Source organism: Euprymna scolopes, chromosome 29 (assembly GCF_053919585.1).
Source record: "Euprymna scolopes isolate OS-2025 chromosome 29, ASM5391958v1, whole genome shotgun sequence".
In the NCBI taxonomy this organism is placed as follows: Eukaryota; Metazoa; Mollusca; class Cephalopoda; order Sepiida; family Sepiolidae; genus Euprymna; species Euprymna scolopes.
In genome coordinates, this window is record NC_136510.1 from 110,427,802 (window position 1) to 110,449,446 (window position 21,645).

Below are 21,645 nucleotides of genomic sequence, written 5' to 3' on the forward strand. Positions count from 1 at the left end.
GTTAGTAAGTTATGAAATATATATGGCGATTAAGCTACACTGGATATTCTGCGTTTCATCCACTCTAGGACTCTTCTGTATTTGTGGTTGTCGTTTTTATATACGCATATTCTATTGAGAGATACTAGAAAGCTGATTGGCTAACTAAAATCTCAATAGAAGATGCGTATATAAAAATGACAAACAACCACAAAATTCGCGCATAAGCCTGAAGAGTCCTAGCGTGGATTAAACTCGGAATATTATGTGTAGCTTAATCGCCATATATATTTTATAACTTACTATATATATATATATATATATATATATATATATATATATATATATATATATATATATATATATAGTATCCAAATAAAATATGTGCACTCTTTAAATGACCATAACTCGAATATTTATTATAAATATTTTTATGTGAATATTGGTTAGTCTTTGAGGGAAACTAAGCTACAATTCTACAGGAAGAACGAGCACATAAGTTAAATACAAAGACGAGTAATTATTCGTTTTTGAGATTTTGAGTAAGAAAGAACATTAAAAATGTCGATAAGCACAACTCTGGGAGATCAAGTTCATCAACCAGCCTCACAAAAAGAAGAGACATCATTGAGAGATTTCACTAATCGCCTACAAAACCTGTTCACAAGTAACTCGAGAGGCAGGATTTCAAAAATATTGGATTTAATCCGTGACCGGTGTTAGCTGTTCACCAAATTGAATACTTTCGATAATAGTTTATTTTCTATATTTGTTCATAGCATTTTTATGCATTAAACTTTTCTTTATTAAAATAAATGTTGATTTTATAGTCATTTAAAGAATGCATATACTTTTTTGGGTCAATTTCTCTCTCTCTCCATATATATATGTTAGTAATGGGACGATGCCAATATTTTTCCCAGTTCAGATACAATTACCGATTCCGATTGTTAAAAGATATACAATGGTTATTTTGTTCCGATTATCATAAAACCACATCTTAAATGTGTATACATTTTTACCAACGTAAAACTACACAGGGGACAGATTTTAGTTTTACTGGAACTTTAAATCAATAGATATTATTTTATTATTATTACCAGTAGTGGAAGTTTTTGTTTTATAAGATCAAAGTCAAATTTAAAAAATAAGATAATTAAATGAAATTGTTTATGGTATCGGAGTTTAGTCACAATTTTTTCCGATCCCGATACCAATTTCGAAACCCCAAAATGTTCCGCTTTTTCCGATTTCAGATTTCAATTCAAATTAATCGTCCCAATACTACTATATATATATATATATATATATATATATATATATATATATATATATATATACACGTGTGTGTGTGTTAGTGTGTGTGTGTGTGAACGCACCTGCGCGTGTATTTGTTTTTCCCCCTCTTTTTCAACCATGCTATCCGTGTACAGAGTGTTAGAATTGTTGCAATGCACTTACCTAACTGGAGTTTCGCAGGAGATTCTGGAGGAACCCAGAAAATCACCAAAGTCAATAAGGATAAAAGGGCGCAAGGTAATATTAGAATAAAACTGTAAAAGGCGACCTTCCTTCTGAGACGAAGTCTGAATGTGAGATCCGGGTATGGTTCTGGACAACATGCGTATTTGCGCACGTTCCTCACTGCGACATTTTCCATGATGTCCCACTCATTACTTAACATATAATCGTTCAGGTCCATTTTCGGAACAGTGCGGAACACCACGTCCACCTTGAATCCGTCGTATGTCCACGATCCGAATTTGAGCTTGCACTCTTGGTCGTCGAACGGAAAAAAGGTGATGTCGAAGAAACACGAACTTTTGAGAATTGCTTGAGGCATCCATAGAATACCGCCAGTGTAGTTAACTACGACCAAAGCCTCTCGCTGTTCTTTTAAACGAGTGTCAGCACTGCGAAGAGAAAAAAATAAGTTACGTATGAATGCGAATAGAAAAACACAGAAAAAACACAGTAATCACATCTGTACTTTGCTGTAAAACGAAATGTAATAACTAGTATCATTATATAAAAATATTAATAATGGCTTCAAATGTCTTTTTACATACGGTGCCTGATATTCTGATCCCTTAAGCAAATCAAAAAATCATATTAACGTTTGATTTACATATACACACACGCACACATATATATATGAATTATATATAATTATTATATATATAGATATATCTACAATTTATGTATATAAATTAAATTATATTATATGTTTGTATATATATATATATATATATAACAATATATATATATATATATATATATATATATATATATATATAGCAGCTACATGGTAAGCAGCTGATGATCGCCGTTTTCTATTTACAAAATTTTAGTGAAAGTTTTCTCTTTTCATCCTTATGCAGTTAAATATTGTTTTAAAATTGAAGTCTTTGCAAACGCTAAGTCTGTACTATTTAACAAGTTTTTTTTCATCCATATATAAATGAATTCTCTTTGGTTATTATACATATTTAGAAATCGGATTATGTAGGTGCAAATCTGCGATAGGTTAAAATTAATTTTATATATATATATATATATATATATATATATATATATATATATAATTATCGGATTTATTTCGATTATCGAGTTTCGATACTTATCGGAGGCCTTCCGTGACAAAATCTCCGTAAAAACACCCTTAATCATATCAAGTAAATTTGTGTTACATTTCAAAATAATCGGTGCAACCGTTTTGGAGTCCATAAGGAACGAACTTACACAGAAACAGACAAAGTGACTTTTATATAATAGTAGAGATTATTATCATTACTGACTAGCAGTTTTCGCCCAAGCCATTATCAAAGAATTCACTTTGAAAAATACATGTGGTATTCCTTCATTATCAAAGAATTCACTTTGAAAAATACACGTGGTATTCCTTCATGATCAAAGAATTCACTTTGAAAAATACACGTGGTATTCCTTCATGATCAAAGAATTCACTTTGAAAAATACATGTGGTATTCCTTCATTATCAAAGAATTCACTTTGAAAAATACACGTGGTATTCCTTCATTATCAAAGAATTCACTTTGAAAAATACATGTGGTATTCCTTCATGATCAAAGAATTCACTTTGAAAAATACACGTGGTATTCCTTCATGATCAAAGAATTCACTTTGAAAAATACATGTGGTATTCCTTCATGATCAAAGAATTCACTTTGAAAAATACATGTGGTATTCCTTCATTATCAAAGAATTCACTTTGAAAAATACATGTGGTATTCCTTCATGATCAAAGAATTCACTTTGAAAAATACATGTGGTATTCCTTGAAGTCTGAGTGACTACAAGTCTCCCCAAGTTTCTAGTACTCACCACCTCTTTCGGTTACTTTTGCAAATAAGTTTAGGTTATCGCAATAGCCGTTTATAGTTGATTTCTCGTTGGTAGCGACCATTCGTCTTTATGGGGATTTTGGTGGTAATAAACCTTCCCAATGTTGCAGCCCTCTTTCCAACTATTCAGTAGAGGTCTAGTTAGTGATTTCCCTCAGTTTTTCTATCTTCCTTGGCCCTCCTGGATTATTTGTGGTGGCAACCGTTTCTGGTGACACCTTAAAACAGGGGAAGCTAGGGCGCAGGGAAGTTTGCTTACAATTCTATAGTTTTATTTTTTATGATTCCATGTGGCGGTTCTTCGTGTTTTACCTCCGAGGCAGTTTCTATATGTCCGGTTAGCGCATGAGGATCATCAGTGTTAGTTTCCACATTCCAGGAGTTTCCTTAATATTTCAGCAAATTTCATTATTGTTATCCGCTGTATGTTCTCAGGGATTTTGTTCCTAGTGCTCCTACTATTATTGGCGTTATCTTAACTTTATTAGTATTCCATATGCTTGTGAACTCTCTGGCTACTTCCGTGTATTTGTTCCGCTTTTCTGTCGCCTTGATCTTCGTTATTATTATTATTATTGGCTCACATGGAGCTTTCACACACCCTTCTCGGCCCTTTGGTATCATTTTCTTTTGGGGGGGTCGGTGATAAAACAATGCGGGGAGTGCATGATGGAGGGGCGTGTAGAACTTGTAAATATGTAGTTTCGGTGTTCTTCATTCCCTGTAACGCTTATTCGTAATATTGTCTTGTATTATTCTCCGCATTTAAGGGGTTTCCTTAATATTTCAGTCGTTTTACTATTATTATTATTATTATTATTATTATTATTATTATTATTATTATTATTATTATTATTATTACGGAGGGATGATATACATAAATGAAATATATGATAAATCACTTTTTAAATCGAACGAATAACAGTTCTCGAAATGATTGAAAGAAACCACAAAGGACAGAATAGACAAAAAAGAACAATTAAGTGAAAATGGCCAAAGAGCGTACACAAATGACCGAAAGATAAACGTAGATTGGTCACGTGGTTTATACTCGATTACTCCATTTTGCTCGCTTTCTCGTGTTGCTATGCTCCGACCGGCTTGACCAACGATCTTACAATCAGCTAGAGACCAACTCACCCGACGGCTCAATACAATGAGAGCTGATTGCCCTGTATGTAATTACCATTGTCCGAGCGGCTAGTGTGTGGCGTGCGTCAATTCCGTTTCCTTGACCATTGTCAAAATTGAATCACTACCTCTACGAATAAAGGCGTGCCTATTAGCTTGCGTTCCCGACCAACGGATAATTGACGGCTGCCGGTCGTACAGCTATTATCTACGAACTGGCATTCGGATGTAAGTGACCTATGGTCAGATCTAATAGGCCACTATCTTCTCTGGAAGAAATCAAAATCAGCAGTCGGGTCATGGCTTTTTATTTTCGATCGCAAATGGAATATGAGAATGTTATGTATTGCCGAACTTAAGATGTGGTATTACTAGATTATGCCGAGGTTTGACTTGCTACACATACGCACACATACAGACATACACACGTATTATACATGTATATCTATATATTTGTATATATATATATATACATACATAATATATATGGCATATATCTATAGATATATCATTGTTGAGCACTTTCAGCTGAATTAAGTCGGTCAATTTAGCTCTTATGCATAGATCATCATATAATGATTAGATCACTCTGACTGATGTTAAAAACAACTAAAAATTAAATGTTTAATTTCAACGTAATTTCACGCAGGTAATCGTAGTCGAATCGATATGGTCCTTGCTAATCAAGTCAGAGATGAGTTGTGTCGCCGGGTCCGAATCTATCGACTAGTATTAATCGTAATACGCTGCACTGAAGATTCCCGAAAGGATGAAACACTAGTGTCTGTAGGTATTTAATTATTGTAGTAAATATATATGTATATATATATATATATATATATATATATATATATATATATATATATGTGTGTGTGTGTGTGTGTGTGTGTGTGTGTGTGTGTGTGTGTGTGTGTGTGTGTACATATGAGTATATATATTAGCATTGGTATGATCAAATTTTATTTAAAATAATCACTTTTCAAAATAAAAATTTATTGTTTGTAACTAAAGAATACAACGTTTAAATTAGAATCCTTAATCCATTTATTTTCAATGTAAGTGCATCTCCTCAGATAAAAAGATTTCTAGCAAAATACTAATATCTGTTCGAAATTATTTGATAAATTGCACATACCGAGAAATATTAACGATGAAATGCCTTTAAGGGCACTAGAGAAAGCGGATGATTGTTTAAAATAAAAATAAATGATATGGTAATTGGTATCCAAATACAGAACTAATTCTTGAAAGGTATAATAAAGTTCCATATTGTACAAAGATTGGTATGGTGTAGGTAAAAACCAAAAGTTTCCTGGAATGCATTCAAAGTATATCGGCAGCGGAAGTATTATCCTTTCCACGAATTTTAAATCCAAATGGTCTGGTTGAAGTCCAATTCAGATCAAGACAATACTAAAATAAACTTGCTACATATTTATAATTTGGATTTTAAAATATATAAAATTGGCTTAAAAATATATACAACTTTTGGATTAAAAAATTATATGAATTTTGATTAAAAAATATATAAAGTTGGATTAAAAATATATATAAATTTGGATTAAAAGTATATTAAGTTGGATTAAAAATATACATAAATTTGGATTAAAAATAAATAAAGTTGGATTAAAAGTATATATAAATTTGTATTAAAATATATAAATATGTATTAAAAATAAATAAATTTGAATTAAATATATATATATATATAAATTTGGATGAAAACATATAAATTTGGATTTAAAATATATATAAATTTCGATTAAAATATATATAAATTTGGATTAAACACATATAAATTTGGATTAATGATATATATAAATTTCGATTAAAAATATATATAAATTTGAATGAAATAAATATATATATATATATATATATATATATATATATATATATAAATTTGAATTGAAAAAATATATACATTTGGATTGAAACATATATAAATTTGGATTAAAAATATATATAAATTTCGATTAAAAATGTATATTAATTCAGATTAAAAACATATAAATTTGGATTAGAAACATATAAATTTGGATTAAAATATATATAAATGTGGATTAAATATATATATACAAATTTGGATTAAAAACATATATAAATTTGGATTAAAAATATATATAAATATCTGGGGAATTTTGTAAAAACTTTGAATCACAGCGGATGCAATTAAAAAAAACTGCTTACACACAAATGGTAGTCTTTAATCTCTCTTTTCTCTCTCTCTCTAAAAATAAAAATAAAAAAAAACATGATTCTCTAACTTGTATCAAGTTGTTATATTCTGTGATACATCTTCCCATATCGTTTTGGAATCATGAAATATTCAAGACTTAGTTGCTAATTAACTTTTGTACAATTTTTGCTTAATAAATGCAGTAAAAGTTGAGATATTTTGCTTGTTGTAATTCATGATTTAACTTATAATTCCTATATTTATGTTTCTGTCGATTTATCTTAGATACATTTTTCAATTTCAAGTGAACTTATTACGAAAATAGTGAAATAACAGATTCGGTTTCGTGTAAAATGCTATGAAAATTAAGGATTTCTCAGTATTTTTGTCACCCGATTTTTTAAATGAAATGATAAATTTTCTTTTTGGCGACATGGATCTAGCTTTTGGTATCTTTTCTTCAAGCATCGAATCACAAATATCATGTTTAGTTTATGAAAGGCTTTGCAAATCAACCTGCTGTACTGGTAAAGTTAGCTGCGACTATCAGTGAGAGATACCGCGAAACACGTGCCCATAGAGAATTGCTATATACGTAAAAGAAATAATATATATATATATATATATATATATAAACACGCACACACGTATGTCTAATGACAGTCTAACAATCAACCTTCTATAATTAAACATGCACGCAAACCAATTGAAACAGAGTATTAACTCTTCTGTTTAAGAAACATTCAACAGATACAAAATTACTTATAACAATGATCTTAGGTGTAATGGTTACAAAATCATTTGTAATTAATAGCAATATTAATGCAAATATACCTAGAAATTGTAATTTGAAAAATAATCTGGTTTACTCCCCCACTTCAACTATATTGTGAAAACCAAATTAAGTAATAGGGTTCTACACCTTATCGATAAAACCTTACAACCCGGTAACACTACATAGACTTTTTAACAGAAATATTTTTAGAGTAAGCTACTATTGTACTAACACTCTTTAATCTATAAAAACTTAGCAAGGTAGAAGACAAAGTATACCAGAATTAAATTAACGTTAAAAATAACTAAAATTAATATTCCTACATATGAGTATAATTAATATATTATCAAATATTAGAATAAAATATCGTTTTAAGCATTTGTAGATATCATTTCCTTGCATATTTGACATGAAATATGTAATTATTTCGATTATACATTATTATACATGTATAAGTTATTAACTGTATTAAATTAAGTTAAGCTGTGTACGTTTCTGATAAACAACCTTTATATTCTCTCTGTCTCTCTATTTCTCGCTCTCTCTCTCTCTCTGTCTGTCTCTCTCTCTCTCCATGTAAATATTAAAAAATGATATTTTGATATTAGTATCCGTTAAGTCACATAAACGTGGGGAAAAACTATTTTTTCACATTTTTGAAAATTAAATCAATCCATGCTATTTTTCAAATTTTTATTTTCTGTTTATGTATAGTACTGTCTATTTATGTATGCACACATATCATCTCATAATGTAAAATCAGCGTATACGTAATCGCTATTTAGTTGAAACTATTGTACACGTACTCTCCGTTTATGTATACACCACGGTACACGTATTGATGTATATACAAGCGCACACGTATTCTCTATGTATGCCTTAGCGTACACATATACTCTATTTATGTATACACACGCGTATATGTATTCTCTATGTACACATATTCTTTAAGTATGTATACACCAGTGTACACGTAGTCTCTATTTATATATGCACAACCGTGCACGCATTCTCTTTTTATGTATACACCATTGTACACCAATTCTCAGTTTATTTATACACTACAGTTCACATGTTCTCTACGAATGTATACACCACCGAACATTTATTCTCTGTTCGTTTCTACACCAGCGTATACCTATTCTCTATTTATGTATACACCAGTGTACACATTTTTTCTGTTTATTAATAAGCGATCGTGCATATATTTCTATTTATGTATACACGAGTGTACACGTATTCTCTATGTATTTTTAAACTGGTGTACACGTACCCTGTATTTATGTACACACACCCATTCACATAATTTCTTTTTATTTATACATCATCGTACACATACTCTCTTTATGTATACACCGCCAACATGTATTCCTTATTTATGTACACACCAGCATACACATATTATATATATATATATATATATATATATATATATATGCATATATATGCATATTGTACACGTATGCATGCGTACATTGACGTACACATAAATGTATATGTCTATATACGTTTAATCATATATATATATATATATATATATATATATATATATATATATATATTTATTTATTTATTGTCTATATATACTCTCATTTTGTGTCAACTTATTCATGCTCTCCACTGCACGAACTCTTACAATGAATACTTTAATTTCTCTTTGAAATACTTTTATTCACAAGGGAATAGAAAAACACTTTTCTCTTTTTTTTAGGTGCGTTCAAAAATGCGGTGAAAATCATTCATTACTTCTAAATTAAAACATGTATACCATTGTTGTTTTATTTTTATTTATTGATTGATTTATGAAGGTTTTGTTTTTCGTTAGTTTGAAGAAAAGTGCCTGGTCTGATCAAACGAAGAGAAACGAATTGGAAAACAAAATGGCCGCCGAAAACCGAGTCAAAAATAAAGCTACGACGCTATCTGTCAAACTCTTTTACATCCGTTCGCTGTGAGTGAAACCATGAGTTTTTTATAAGTTAGGAGTCGCTTAAAGTATGGCCATAGACACTCTTTCTCTCTTGATATTGAAAAATATAACAAAAACGCAAGTTTTTGTACAAGAAATTAAAAGGAACATGTATTTTAGGAAGATCTAGTAAAACCGTACCTGGCAAATATACCCGGTGAACAATGTACAAGAGAAACATAAAAAATTGCACACAAATGGACAGTTATAACACTATGTTGTGAGTGCTATTGCGTTGTTGTCCCTCTACCCACCATAACCGAGAAGTTATTTGGACATTTGCCTGGAGGATACAGAGGAAAATTTTACCAAAATGCAATTTGCCATATCTCTTTTTCTTTTCACCGGTGAAAGCATGGGGTGAGCACTTACTTTGTCTCTCTGTAAAAGGGAGGGCATATCCTCTCTCAGCCCTAGTTAAGAATAGCTAAAGTTAGTTATCTCTCTAGTAGTTTGATAATTTAAAAGTAAATGTTATATATTGTTGTTGTTTTTATTTACAAATATTGTGAATATTTATTGTAAAAATAAATAGTTAAGATTTTTTAAATATTTTACAACTTGTGTTGCGTGTTGCTTAATCTGCCTTGAATATCAAGATGAAGTCGCCACCCTTCTCAGCCAGAACACAACAGAAAGAAGTCACCTCGAGGAATAAAGAGCTTAACACCGTTTGATTTTCCAGAGAATTACAGATGTAAGTTAGTAGAAAAAATTCAAGCAACTCTCCCATCCTCCTCCGGACTATTGCCGTGTTACATGAGATGAAAAATAACATAAAGAAGAAACCCAACAGACTGAAATATGTTTTAATGTTTTCTGAAATATTGTTTGTAAATATCTGCGGGGCATAGAGTTTCCTACCAAGGGAGCAAAAGTGTTCCAAATGACTACCAGGACACGTGTGCAACGCTTGGGCGGTAGAGCTAGTGCCCGACTCGTAGGGCAACACTTGGAATCTTAAAACGATCTCTCGGTTGGAATGTCTGATTTAGCGAGAGAATATCTGGCAACCGCAAGTAAAACAAAATTATAAGAAAATCGCAAAAAATAGGAAATGAGGAATTGTATCTCAGAAATAGATCGGAGTCGAAAAATACAAAATGTAATTAAAAAAAAATACATCATTAAATCTGATAAGTTGCATTAAAACTGTTTGCTTGGTATAACAGCATGTGCACTAGTTTTAGAAGGTCAATCTCAGATACTAGGACCGAATGTCGTATATATAAAAACCAACAGTTTTTGTTCAGCTAGCAGTGTTATCCAATCTTGCCCTGTGACGCCACTTCTATCCGTCTATCGATTTAGGAAAGGAAGATTTTATTCCTCACTATATTGGAGCATGCCCGTTTTTACTCTGTCAAGGAAAGAAAGAGTACTATTTGTTGAATCTATTCAAATATAGAACTAGTACTCCTCCATAGGATATACGTGGCAATTTTAGTAGGGTTGTGACAACAGCATATTCTTTCAATTGATTTGACTCTCGAGTGTGTATTCGCTGATATCTTATATGAGTTTATATAGAGTGATGTGGTTCGCGGTTAATTAACTGTGTCTAACTATGTCGATAACTGTATACTCGAAAGTCAAAACACTGATAAGATTATGCTGTTGCCATAGCCCTAGTAATTAATATATTCTCATTAAAAATTTTTTTTTTTTTTTTTTTTTTTTATTACATTTTCACCCCAAACAAGGCAAATTGCCACTTTGGTGTAGGGGGCTACTATCAGGGGCAACAACTACTGGGGTACTATGTAGGGATTTGGGCAGCAAGGTGTCGGTTCACGTTACACTTGAACTTCTGCACGTCAGTACTGTTGGGGAAGCAGGGACCTGGAATGGAATTCCAGAGTCTTGCGGTTCTGGGGAAGAAACTATTGGAGTAAAAAGATCTTTTACATCTAGGGACCTCTACAGTGTGGGGGTGGGATCTAGTAGCCTGTCGGGTTTGTCGAGGGTGCTCGCGTCGTGGGGGCACAAGTGATTGCAGTTCATCAGAGCATTCACCACTAAAATACTTGTAGAACAGGCAGAGGGATGCAACATTTCGTCGATGGGACAGAGGCTGAAGCTTAGATGCCAGTTCAGGGCCTATCAGATTTGCGACTCTCTTTTGAACCTTGTCAAGGAGCGAGAGACTAGTAGCAGATGCACCAGCCCAGATGTGGCAGCAATACTCCATACATGGGCGAATGGTGGCCTTATAGAGGTACAGGATACTTTCGGGTGTTAGTAGTTTTCTAGCACGGTAGAGAGAGCCCACCTTTCTTGCAGCGGCCCTGGCAATGCCTTCAATGTAATTGTTCCAACTCATGTTTCCTGTGAACGTTAGGCCAAGGAGTTTGAAAGATGGACTCTCAGATAAAGAGTCGTTGGCCATTGCTATTGGTGGTAGAGAGGGTTTCTTGTAATTATTGAATGAAACTAGTTTAGTCTTGGCAGCATTGAACGCGACCAACCACTTTTGTCCCCATTCCACTACAGATTGGAGGTCTTCCTCTAGTGTTTCAGCCATTTCTTTAGAAATGTGTTCATTCGTCTTCCTGTCGTGTCTGCCATAGAGTGTAGTGTCATCAGCATATATACCCATCTCAGAGGCAATGTTGTCGGGGAGGTCATTTATGAATATCAGGAACAATAGAGGTCCAAGGATAGAACCCTGGGGCACTCCCGCATTTATATCATATTGTTTAGATGTGCGACCGTCGAGGACTACCTGGATTTTTCTCTTATCTAAGAAGGATTTAATTATGTTAAGTATTCTACCAGTGATACCGTATGATCTGATTTTACTGAGGAGACCCTCATGCCATACCCTGTCAAAAGCCTTAGATATATCTAGAGCTACCGCTCTGCCTTCCCCCGCTTTGTCCAGTGATTGGTATATACGTTCAGAGATCACGGTGAGGATGTCTGCTGTGGAACGGGCTTGTCTAAATCCATATTGTTTGTCAGTCAGTAGTTTAGCATCTGTAAGATGATGGATTAGAGCGTGGTTAATTATGGTCTCAAATATTTTGGCAAAAAGTGGAAGGAGGCTAATGGGGCGATAATTTGATGGGTCTGTCCTTTCACCAGAATTCTTGAATACTGGTACAACAGAAGCAGTTTTCCAACAGCCCGGAAATAAGTCTGCTTTTCTGCTGCACCAATAAAGTTGAAATAATAATATTTTTTTGCTTTGGTATTTTTACCAAATGTGCACAAATGATAAAAAAAAATCTAAATTCTGTACTCAATAACTTAGCGTTTAGTTGTATTCAGAAACTGACATTATAAAAATATTAACGAAACGGCAATAAATGGGGATAAAATGAAAAGAACAGCCATTCTTATGATACAAATAAATAGAATAACAAAATTTTAAAAAATTCGGTATTGAACGAAAATCTAATGTTCAGTTGCAAACACCCAAATTTGCAACTGGGCCGAAAATAGTCCCGGGAAAAATAGATGATGTGAACGCAAATTTTATAACCTACACTTCATCGCCAACCGTCATATTACATAAACCTTGCCAAAACACCACAAAAAATGCATCAAACAACGATCTTATTTGTTGGAGCCAAACTTTTACTTTATAAAAAAAAAACGATTTTAGATAATCAATATTTGTTATTCAAAGTGAATTATATAGTTTCTCATGCCAATTTTGATTTACAAAGAACTACTCGACGCCGCTCTCTTCACATGCACACCCAGTGGTTACGTATATGATTTAATCATTATGTGCTGATCTGGCATATATATATATATATATATATGTATATATATATATATATATATATATATGCCAGATCAGCACATAATGATTAAATCACTCTGATAGACGTTTAAAACATATTAAAAACATAAAAAATATTTAACTTTTAACAATATTTATCGCGGCGTACAGTAATCAAATGGGTTATGTCCTTGCTTCTGGCTTCTGTTGGCGGTTTCGTATCTATCAACAGGTGTTAATCGTAATACCTTGCACTGATGATGCCCGAAAATTGAAACACTAGTTTCTGTAGGTATTTAATAATTATTATAGTAATTATAGTATATATATAAATATATATATATATATAAATATATATATATATATATATATATACATATATATATTTAGTAATGTGATTGATAACGAGCACTTTTCTTTCTGTATTTTAATTAAACTAGTAATTCCACTATTACATTAAAATACACTCTGCTCTTTAGACTATTGTTCTAATCTCTTTAAAATTTATATATGCATTAAATTATATATATATATATATATGCACACATATATAGATGTGTGTGTATTTTTCAGAAAACTGCTTAACGTTAGACAAAACAACAAAACTGTTTATACAAGTCATATTAGACAAAACCACAATAACTTTATATACAAGTCATATCAGACAAAATCACAAAACATTTTATACAAGTCACATAAGACAAAACCACCAAAACCTTTTATACATGTCATATTAGACAAAACAACAAAAACTTTTTATACAAGTAATATTAGACAAAACAACAAAACTGTTTATACAAGTCATATTAGACAAAACCACAAAAACTGTTTATACAAGTCATATTAGACAAAACAACAAAACTGTTTATACAAGTCATATTAGACAAAACCACATAAACGTTTTATACAAGTCATATTAGACAAAACAACAAAACTGTTTATACAAGTCATATTATACAAAACCACCAAAACTTTTTATACAAGTAATATTAGACAAAACAACCAAAACTGTTTATACAAGTCATATTATACAAAATCACCAAAACTTTTTATACAAGTAATATTAGACAAAACAACAAAACTGTTTATACAAGTCATATTAGACAAAATCACCAAAACTTTTTATACAAGTAATATTAGACACACCAACAAAACTGTTTATACAAGTCATATTAGACAAAACCACCAGAACTTTTTATTCAAGTAATATTAGACAAAACGACCAAAACTGTTTATACAAGTCATATTAGACAAAATCACCAAAACTTTTTATACAAGTAATATTAGACAAAACAACAAAACTGTTTATACAAGTTATATTAGACAAAACCACCAAAACTTTTTATACAAGTAATATTAGACAAAACGACCAAAACTGTTTATACAAGTCATATTAGACAAAATCACCAAAACTTTTTATACAAGTAATATTAGACATAACAATAAAACTGTTTATAAAAGTCATATTAGACAAAATCACCAAAACTTTTTCAACAAAACTGTTTATACAAGTCCTATTAGACAAAATCACCAAAACTTTTTATACAAGTAATATTAGACAAAACGACCAAAACTGTTTATACAAGTCATATTAGACAAAATCACCAAAACTTTTTATACAAGTAATATTAGAGAAAACGACCAAAACTGCTTATACAAGTCATATTAGACAAAACAACCAAAACTTTTTATACGAGTAATATTAGACAAAACGACCAAAACTTTTTATACAAGTCATATTAGAAAAAACCACCAAACTTTGTATACAAGTAATATAAGACAAAACAACAACACTGTTTATACAAGTAATATTAGACAAAACCACCAAAACTTTTTATACAAGTCATATTAGACAAAACGACCAAAACTGTTTATACAAGTCATATTAGAAATAATCACCAACACTTTTTATACAAGTAATATTAGACAAAACGACAAAACTGTTTATACAAGTCATATTAGACAAAACCACCAAAACTTTTTATACAAGTAATATTAGACAAAACAACAAAGCTGTTTATACAAGTCATATTAGACAAAACCACCAAAACTTTTTATACAAGTAATATAAGACAAAACGACCAAAACTGTTTATACAAGTCATATTAGAAAAAATCACCAAAACTTTTTTATACAAGTAATATTAGACAAAACAACAAAACTGTTTATACAAATCATATAAGACAAAACCACCAAAACTTTTTATACAAGTAATATTAGACAAAACAACAAAACTGTTTATACAAGTAATATTAGACAAAATCACCAAAACTTTTTGTACAAGTAATATTAGACAAAACAACACAACTGATTATACAAGTCATATTAGACAAAACCACCAAAACTTTTTATACAAGTAATATAAGACAAAACGACCAAAACTGTTTATACAAGTCATATTAGACAAAATTACCAAAACTTTTTATACAAGTAATATTAGACAAAACAACAAACCTTTTTATACAAGTCATATTAGACAAAACCACCAAATCTTTTTATACAAGTAATATTAGACAAAACCACCAAAACTGTTTATACAAGTCATATTAGACAAAATCACCAAAACTTTTTCTACAAGTAATATTAGACAAAACGACCAAAACTGTTTATACAAGTCATATTAGACAAAATCACCAACACTTTTTATACAAGTTATATTAGACAAAACAACAAAACTGTTTATACAAGTCATATTAGACAAAACAACCAAAACTTTTTATACAAGTAATATTAGACAAAACGACCAAAACTGTTTATACAAGTCATATTAGACAAAATCACCAAAACTTTTTATACAAGTAATATTAGATAAAACAACAAAACTGTTTATACAAGTCATATTAGACAAAATCACCAAAACTGTTTATACAAGCAATATTAGACAAAACGACCAAAACTGTTTATACAAGTCATATTAGACAAAACCACCAAAACTTTTTATACAAGTAATATTAGACAAAACGACCAAAACTTTTTATACAAGTCATATTAGACAAAATCACCAAAACTTTTTATACAAGTAATATTAGACAAAACAACAAAACTGTTTATACAAGTCATATTAGACAAAACGACCGACACTTTTTATACAAGTCATATTAGACAAAACGACCAAAACTGTTTATACAAGTCATATTAGACAAAACAACCAAAACTTTTTATACAAGTCATATTAGACAAAACGACCGAAACTTTTTATACAAGTCATATTAGACAAAACAACAAAACTGTTTATACAAGTCATATTAGAACAAAACAACAAAACTGTTTATACAAGTCATATTAGACAAAAACACCAAAACTTTATATACAAGTCATATTAGACAAAACGACCAAAACTGTTTATACAAGTAATATTAGACAAAACCACCAAAACTTTTTATACAAGTAATATTAGACAAAACAACAAAACTGTTTATACAAGTCATAGTAGACAAAATCACTAAAACTTTTTATACAAGTCATATTAGACAAAACGACCAAAACTGTTTATACAAGTCATATTAGACAAAACAACCAAAACTTTTTATACAAGTCATATTAGACAAAACGACCGAAACTTTTTATACAAGTAATATTAGACAAAACAACTAAATCTTTTTATACAAGTCATATTCGGTAAAACCAGCAAAACTGTTTACACAAGTCATATTAGACAAAACCACCAAATCTTTATATACAAGTCATATTAGACAACACAACCAAAACTTTTTAAACAAATCATATTAGAAAAAAACACCAACAATTTTTATACGAGTCATATTAGACGAAACAACCAAAACTTTATATACAAGTCATATTAGACGAAACCACAAAATCTTTTTATACATGTCATATTTGACTAAACCACCAAAACTGTTTATGCAAGTCATATTAGATAAAACAACCAAAGTTTTATAAATGTCATATTAGACAAAACCACCAAAACTTTTTATACAAGTAATATAAGACAAAACAACAAAACTGTGTATACAAGTCATATTAGAACAAAACAACAATACTGTTTATACAAGTCATATTAGACAAAAACACCAAAACTTTATATACAAGTCATATTAGACAAAACGACCAAAACAGTTTATACAATTCATATTAGACAAAACCACCAAAACTTTTTATACAAGTAATATTAGACAAAACAACAAAACTGTTAATACAAGTCATATTAGACAAAACCACCAAATCTTTTAATAAAAGTAATATTAGACAAAACGACCAAATCTTTTTATACAAGTAATATTAGACAAAAGGACCGAAACTTTTTATACAAGTCATATTAGACAACACCACCAAATCTTTTTATACAAGTCATATTAGACAAAACGACCAATACTCTTTATACAAGTAATATTAGACAAAACAACCAAAACTTTTTATACAAGTAATATTAGACAAAACGACCGAAACTTTTTATACAAGTCATATTAGACAAAACCACCAAATCTTTTTATACAAGTCATATTAGACAAAACGACCAAAACTGTTTATACAAGTAATATTAGACAAAACCACCAAAACTTTTTATACAAGTAATATTAGACAAAACAACAAAACTGTTTATACAAGTCATATTAGACAAAACCACCAAATCTTTTTATACAAGTCATATTGTGCAAAACCAGCAAAACTGTTTACACAAGTCATATTAGACAAAACCACCAAATCTTTATATACAAGTCATATTAGACAAAACAACCAAAACTTTTTTAACAAATCATATTAGAAAAAAAACACCAGCAATTTTTATACGAGTCATATTAGACAAAACAACCAAAACTTTATATACAAGTCATATTAGACGAAACCACCAAATGTTTTTATACAAGTCATATTAGACAAAACAACGAAAACCTTGTATACAAGTCATATTAGACAACACAACAAAAATTTTATAAAAGTCATATTAGACAAACCACCGACACTTTTTATACAAGTCATATTAGACAAAACAACCAAATCTTTTTATACATGTCATATTAGACAAAACAACAAAAACTGTTTATACAAGTCAAATTAGACCAAACCACCAAAACTTTTTATACAAGTAATATAAAACAAAACCACCAAAACTTTTTATACAAGTCATATTACACAAACCTACCTAAACTGTTTATACGAGTAATATTAGACAAAACCACAAAAACTGTTTATACAAGTCATATTAGACAAAACCCCCAAAACTTTTTATAAAGTCATATTAGACAAAACAAGCAAAACTTTTTATACAAGTCATATTAGACAAAACCACCCACACTTTTTATACAAGTCATATTAGACAAAACAACTAAAGTGTTTATACAAGTCATATTAGACAAAACCACCAAAACTTTTATACAAGTCATATTAGACAAAACCACCAACACTTTATATACAAGTTATATTAGACAAAACGACCAAAACTTTATATACAAGTCATATTAGACAAAACCACAAACACTTTTTATACAAGTCATATTAGACAAAACCACCAAAACTTTATATACACGTCATGTTAGACAAAACAACCAAAACTGTTTATACAAGTCATATTAGACAAAACCACCAAAACTTTATATACAAGTCATATAAGACAAAACCACCAAAACTTTTTATACCAGTCATATTAGACAAAACCACAAAACCTTTTATACGAGTCATGTTAGACAAAACGACCAAAACTTTATATACAAGTCATATTAGACAAAACCACCAAAACTTTATATACAAGTCATATTAGACAAAACCACCAAAACTTTTTATACAAGTCATATTAGACAAAACCACTAAAACTTTTTATACAAGTCATATTAGACAAAACCACCAAAACTTTATATACAAGTCATATTAGACAAAACCACCAAAACTATATATACAAGTAATATAAGACAAAACCAGCACATCTTTTTATACAAGTAATATTAGACAAAATCACCAACACTTTTTATACAAGTCATATTAGACAAAACAACAAAACTGTTTATACAAGTCATGTTAGACAAAACCACCAAAACTTTTTATACAAGTCATATTAGACAAAACCAGCAAATCTTTTTATACAAGTCATATAAGACAAAACCACCAAAACTTTTTATACAAGTCATATTAGACAAAACCACCAAAACTTTAATACAAGTCATATTAGACAAAACCACCAAAACGTTATATACAAGTCATATTAGACAAAACCACCAAAACTTTATATACAAGTCATATTAGACAAAACCACCAAAGCTTTTTATACGAGTCATATTAGACAAAACGACCAAAACTTTATATACAAGTCATATTAGACAAAACCACCAAAACTTTTTATACAAGTCATACTAGACAAAACCACCAAAACTTTTTATACAAGTCATATTAGACAAAACCACCAAAACCTTTTATACAAGTCATATTAGACAAAACCACCAAAACTTTTTATACAAGTCATATTAGACAAAACCACCAAATCTTTTTATACAAGTCATATTAGACAAAACCACAAAAACTGTGTACACAAGTCATATTAGACAAAACCAGCAAATCTTTATATACACGGCATATTAGACAAAACAACAAAACTGTTTATACAAGTAATATTAGACAAAACCCCCAAAACTTTTTATAAAGTCATATTAGACAAAACCAGCAAATCTTTTTATACAAGTCATATTAGAAAAAACCACCCACACTTTTTATACAAGTCATATTAGACACAACAACAAAACTGTTTATACAAGTCATATTAGACAAAACCACCAAAACTTTTATACAAGTCATATTAGACAAAACCACCAACACTTTATATACAAGTTATATTAGACAAAACCACCAAAACTTTTTATACAAGTCATATTAGACAAAACCACCAAAACTTTATATACAAGTCATATTAGACAAAACCACCAAAACCTTATATAGAAGTCATATTAGACAAAACCACACACACTTTTTATACGAGTCATATTAGACAAAACGACCAAAACTTTATATACAAGTCATATTAGACAAAACCAGCAAATATTTTTATACAAGTCATGTTAGACAAGACCACAAAAACTGTTTACACAAGTCATATTAGACAAAACCAGCAAATCTTTTTATACACGGCATATTAGACAAAACCACCAAAACTTTTTATACAAGTAATATTAGACAAAACCACCAACACTTTCATACAAGTCATATTAGACAAAACCACCAAAACCTTTTATACAAGTCATATTAGGCAAAACCACCAAAACTTTTTATACAAGTCATATTAGACAAAACCACCAAAACTTTTTATACGAGTCATATTAGACAAAACCACCAAAACTTTTCATTCCAGTCATATTAGACCAAACCAACAAAACCTTTTATACAAGTCATATTAGACAAAACCACCAAAACTTTTTTATACAAGTCATATTAGACAAAACCACCAAAACCTTTTATACAAGTCATATTAGACAAAACCACCAAAACTTTATATAGAAGTCATATTAGACAAAACCACCAAAACCTTTTATACAAGTAATATTAGACAAAACCACCAAAACCTTTTATACGAGTAATATTAGGCAAAACAACCAAAATCTTTTATACAAGTCATATTAGACAAAACCACCAAAACTTTTTATACAAGTCATATTAGACAAAACCACCAAAACCTTTTATACAAGTCATATTAGACAAAACCACCAAAACTTTTTATACAAGTCATATTAGACAAAAGCACCAAAACCTTTTATACAAGTCATATTAGACAAAACCACCAAAACCTTTTATTCGAGTCATATTAGACTAAACCACCAAAATCTTTTATAGAAGTCATATTAGACAAAACCACCAAAACCTTTTATACAAGTCATATTAGACAAAACCACCAAAACCTTTTATACAAGTCATATTAGACAAAACCACCAAAACCTTTTATACAAGTCATATTAGGCTAAACCACCAAAACGTTTTATACGAGTCATATTAGACAAAACCACCAAAACCTTTCATACAAGTCATATTAGACAAAACCACCAAAACCTTTTATACAAGTCATATTCGACAAAACCACCAAAACCTTTTATACAAGTCATATTAGACAAAACCACCAAAACGTTTTATACAAGTCATATTAGACAAAACCACCAAAACTTTTTATACGAGTCATATTAGACAAAACCACCAAAACCTTTTATACAAGTCATATTAGACAAAACCACCAAAACTTTTTATACGAGTCATATTAGACAAAACCACCAAAACCTTTTATACAAGTCATATTAGACAAAACCACCAAAACCTTTTATACAAGTCATATTAGACAAAACCACTAAAACCTTTTATACAAGTCATATTAGACAAAACCACCAAAACCTTTTATACAAGTCATATTAGACAAAACCACCAAAACGTTTTATACGAGTCATGTTAGACAAAATCACCAAAACTTTTTATACAAGTCATATTAGACAAAACGACCAAAACTGTTTATACAAGTCATATTAGACAAAACCACCAAAACTTTATATAGAAGTCATATTAGACAAAACCACCAAAACCTTTTATACAAGT

General features: G+C 30.2%; 1 protein-coding gene across 4 annotated transcripts in view; it reads right to left on the minus strand.

Annotated features, from left to right (window-relative positions):
- Window positions 1–21,645, minus strand: part of LOC145252815 (neuronal acetylcholine receptor subunit alpha-10-like) — a 979,766-nt gene that overhangs the window by 389,407 nt on the left and 568,714 nt on the right. For all 4 annotated transcript variants that reach the window (XM_080112788.1, XM_080112784.1, XM_080112787.1 and 1 more), the window contains one exon: window positions 1,441–1,892. In XM_080112788.1, coding sequence (XP_079968914.1) covers window positions 1,441–1,892 — 452 coding nt within the window. The remainder of the gene's footprint in view (window positions 1–1,440; window positions 1,893–21,645) is intronic.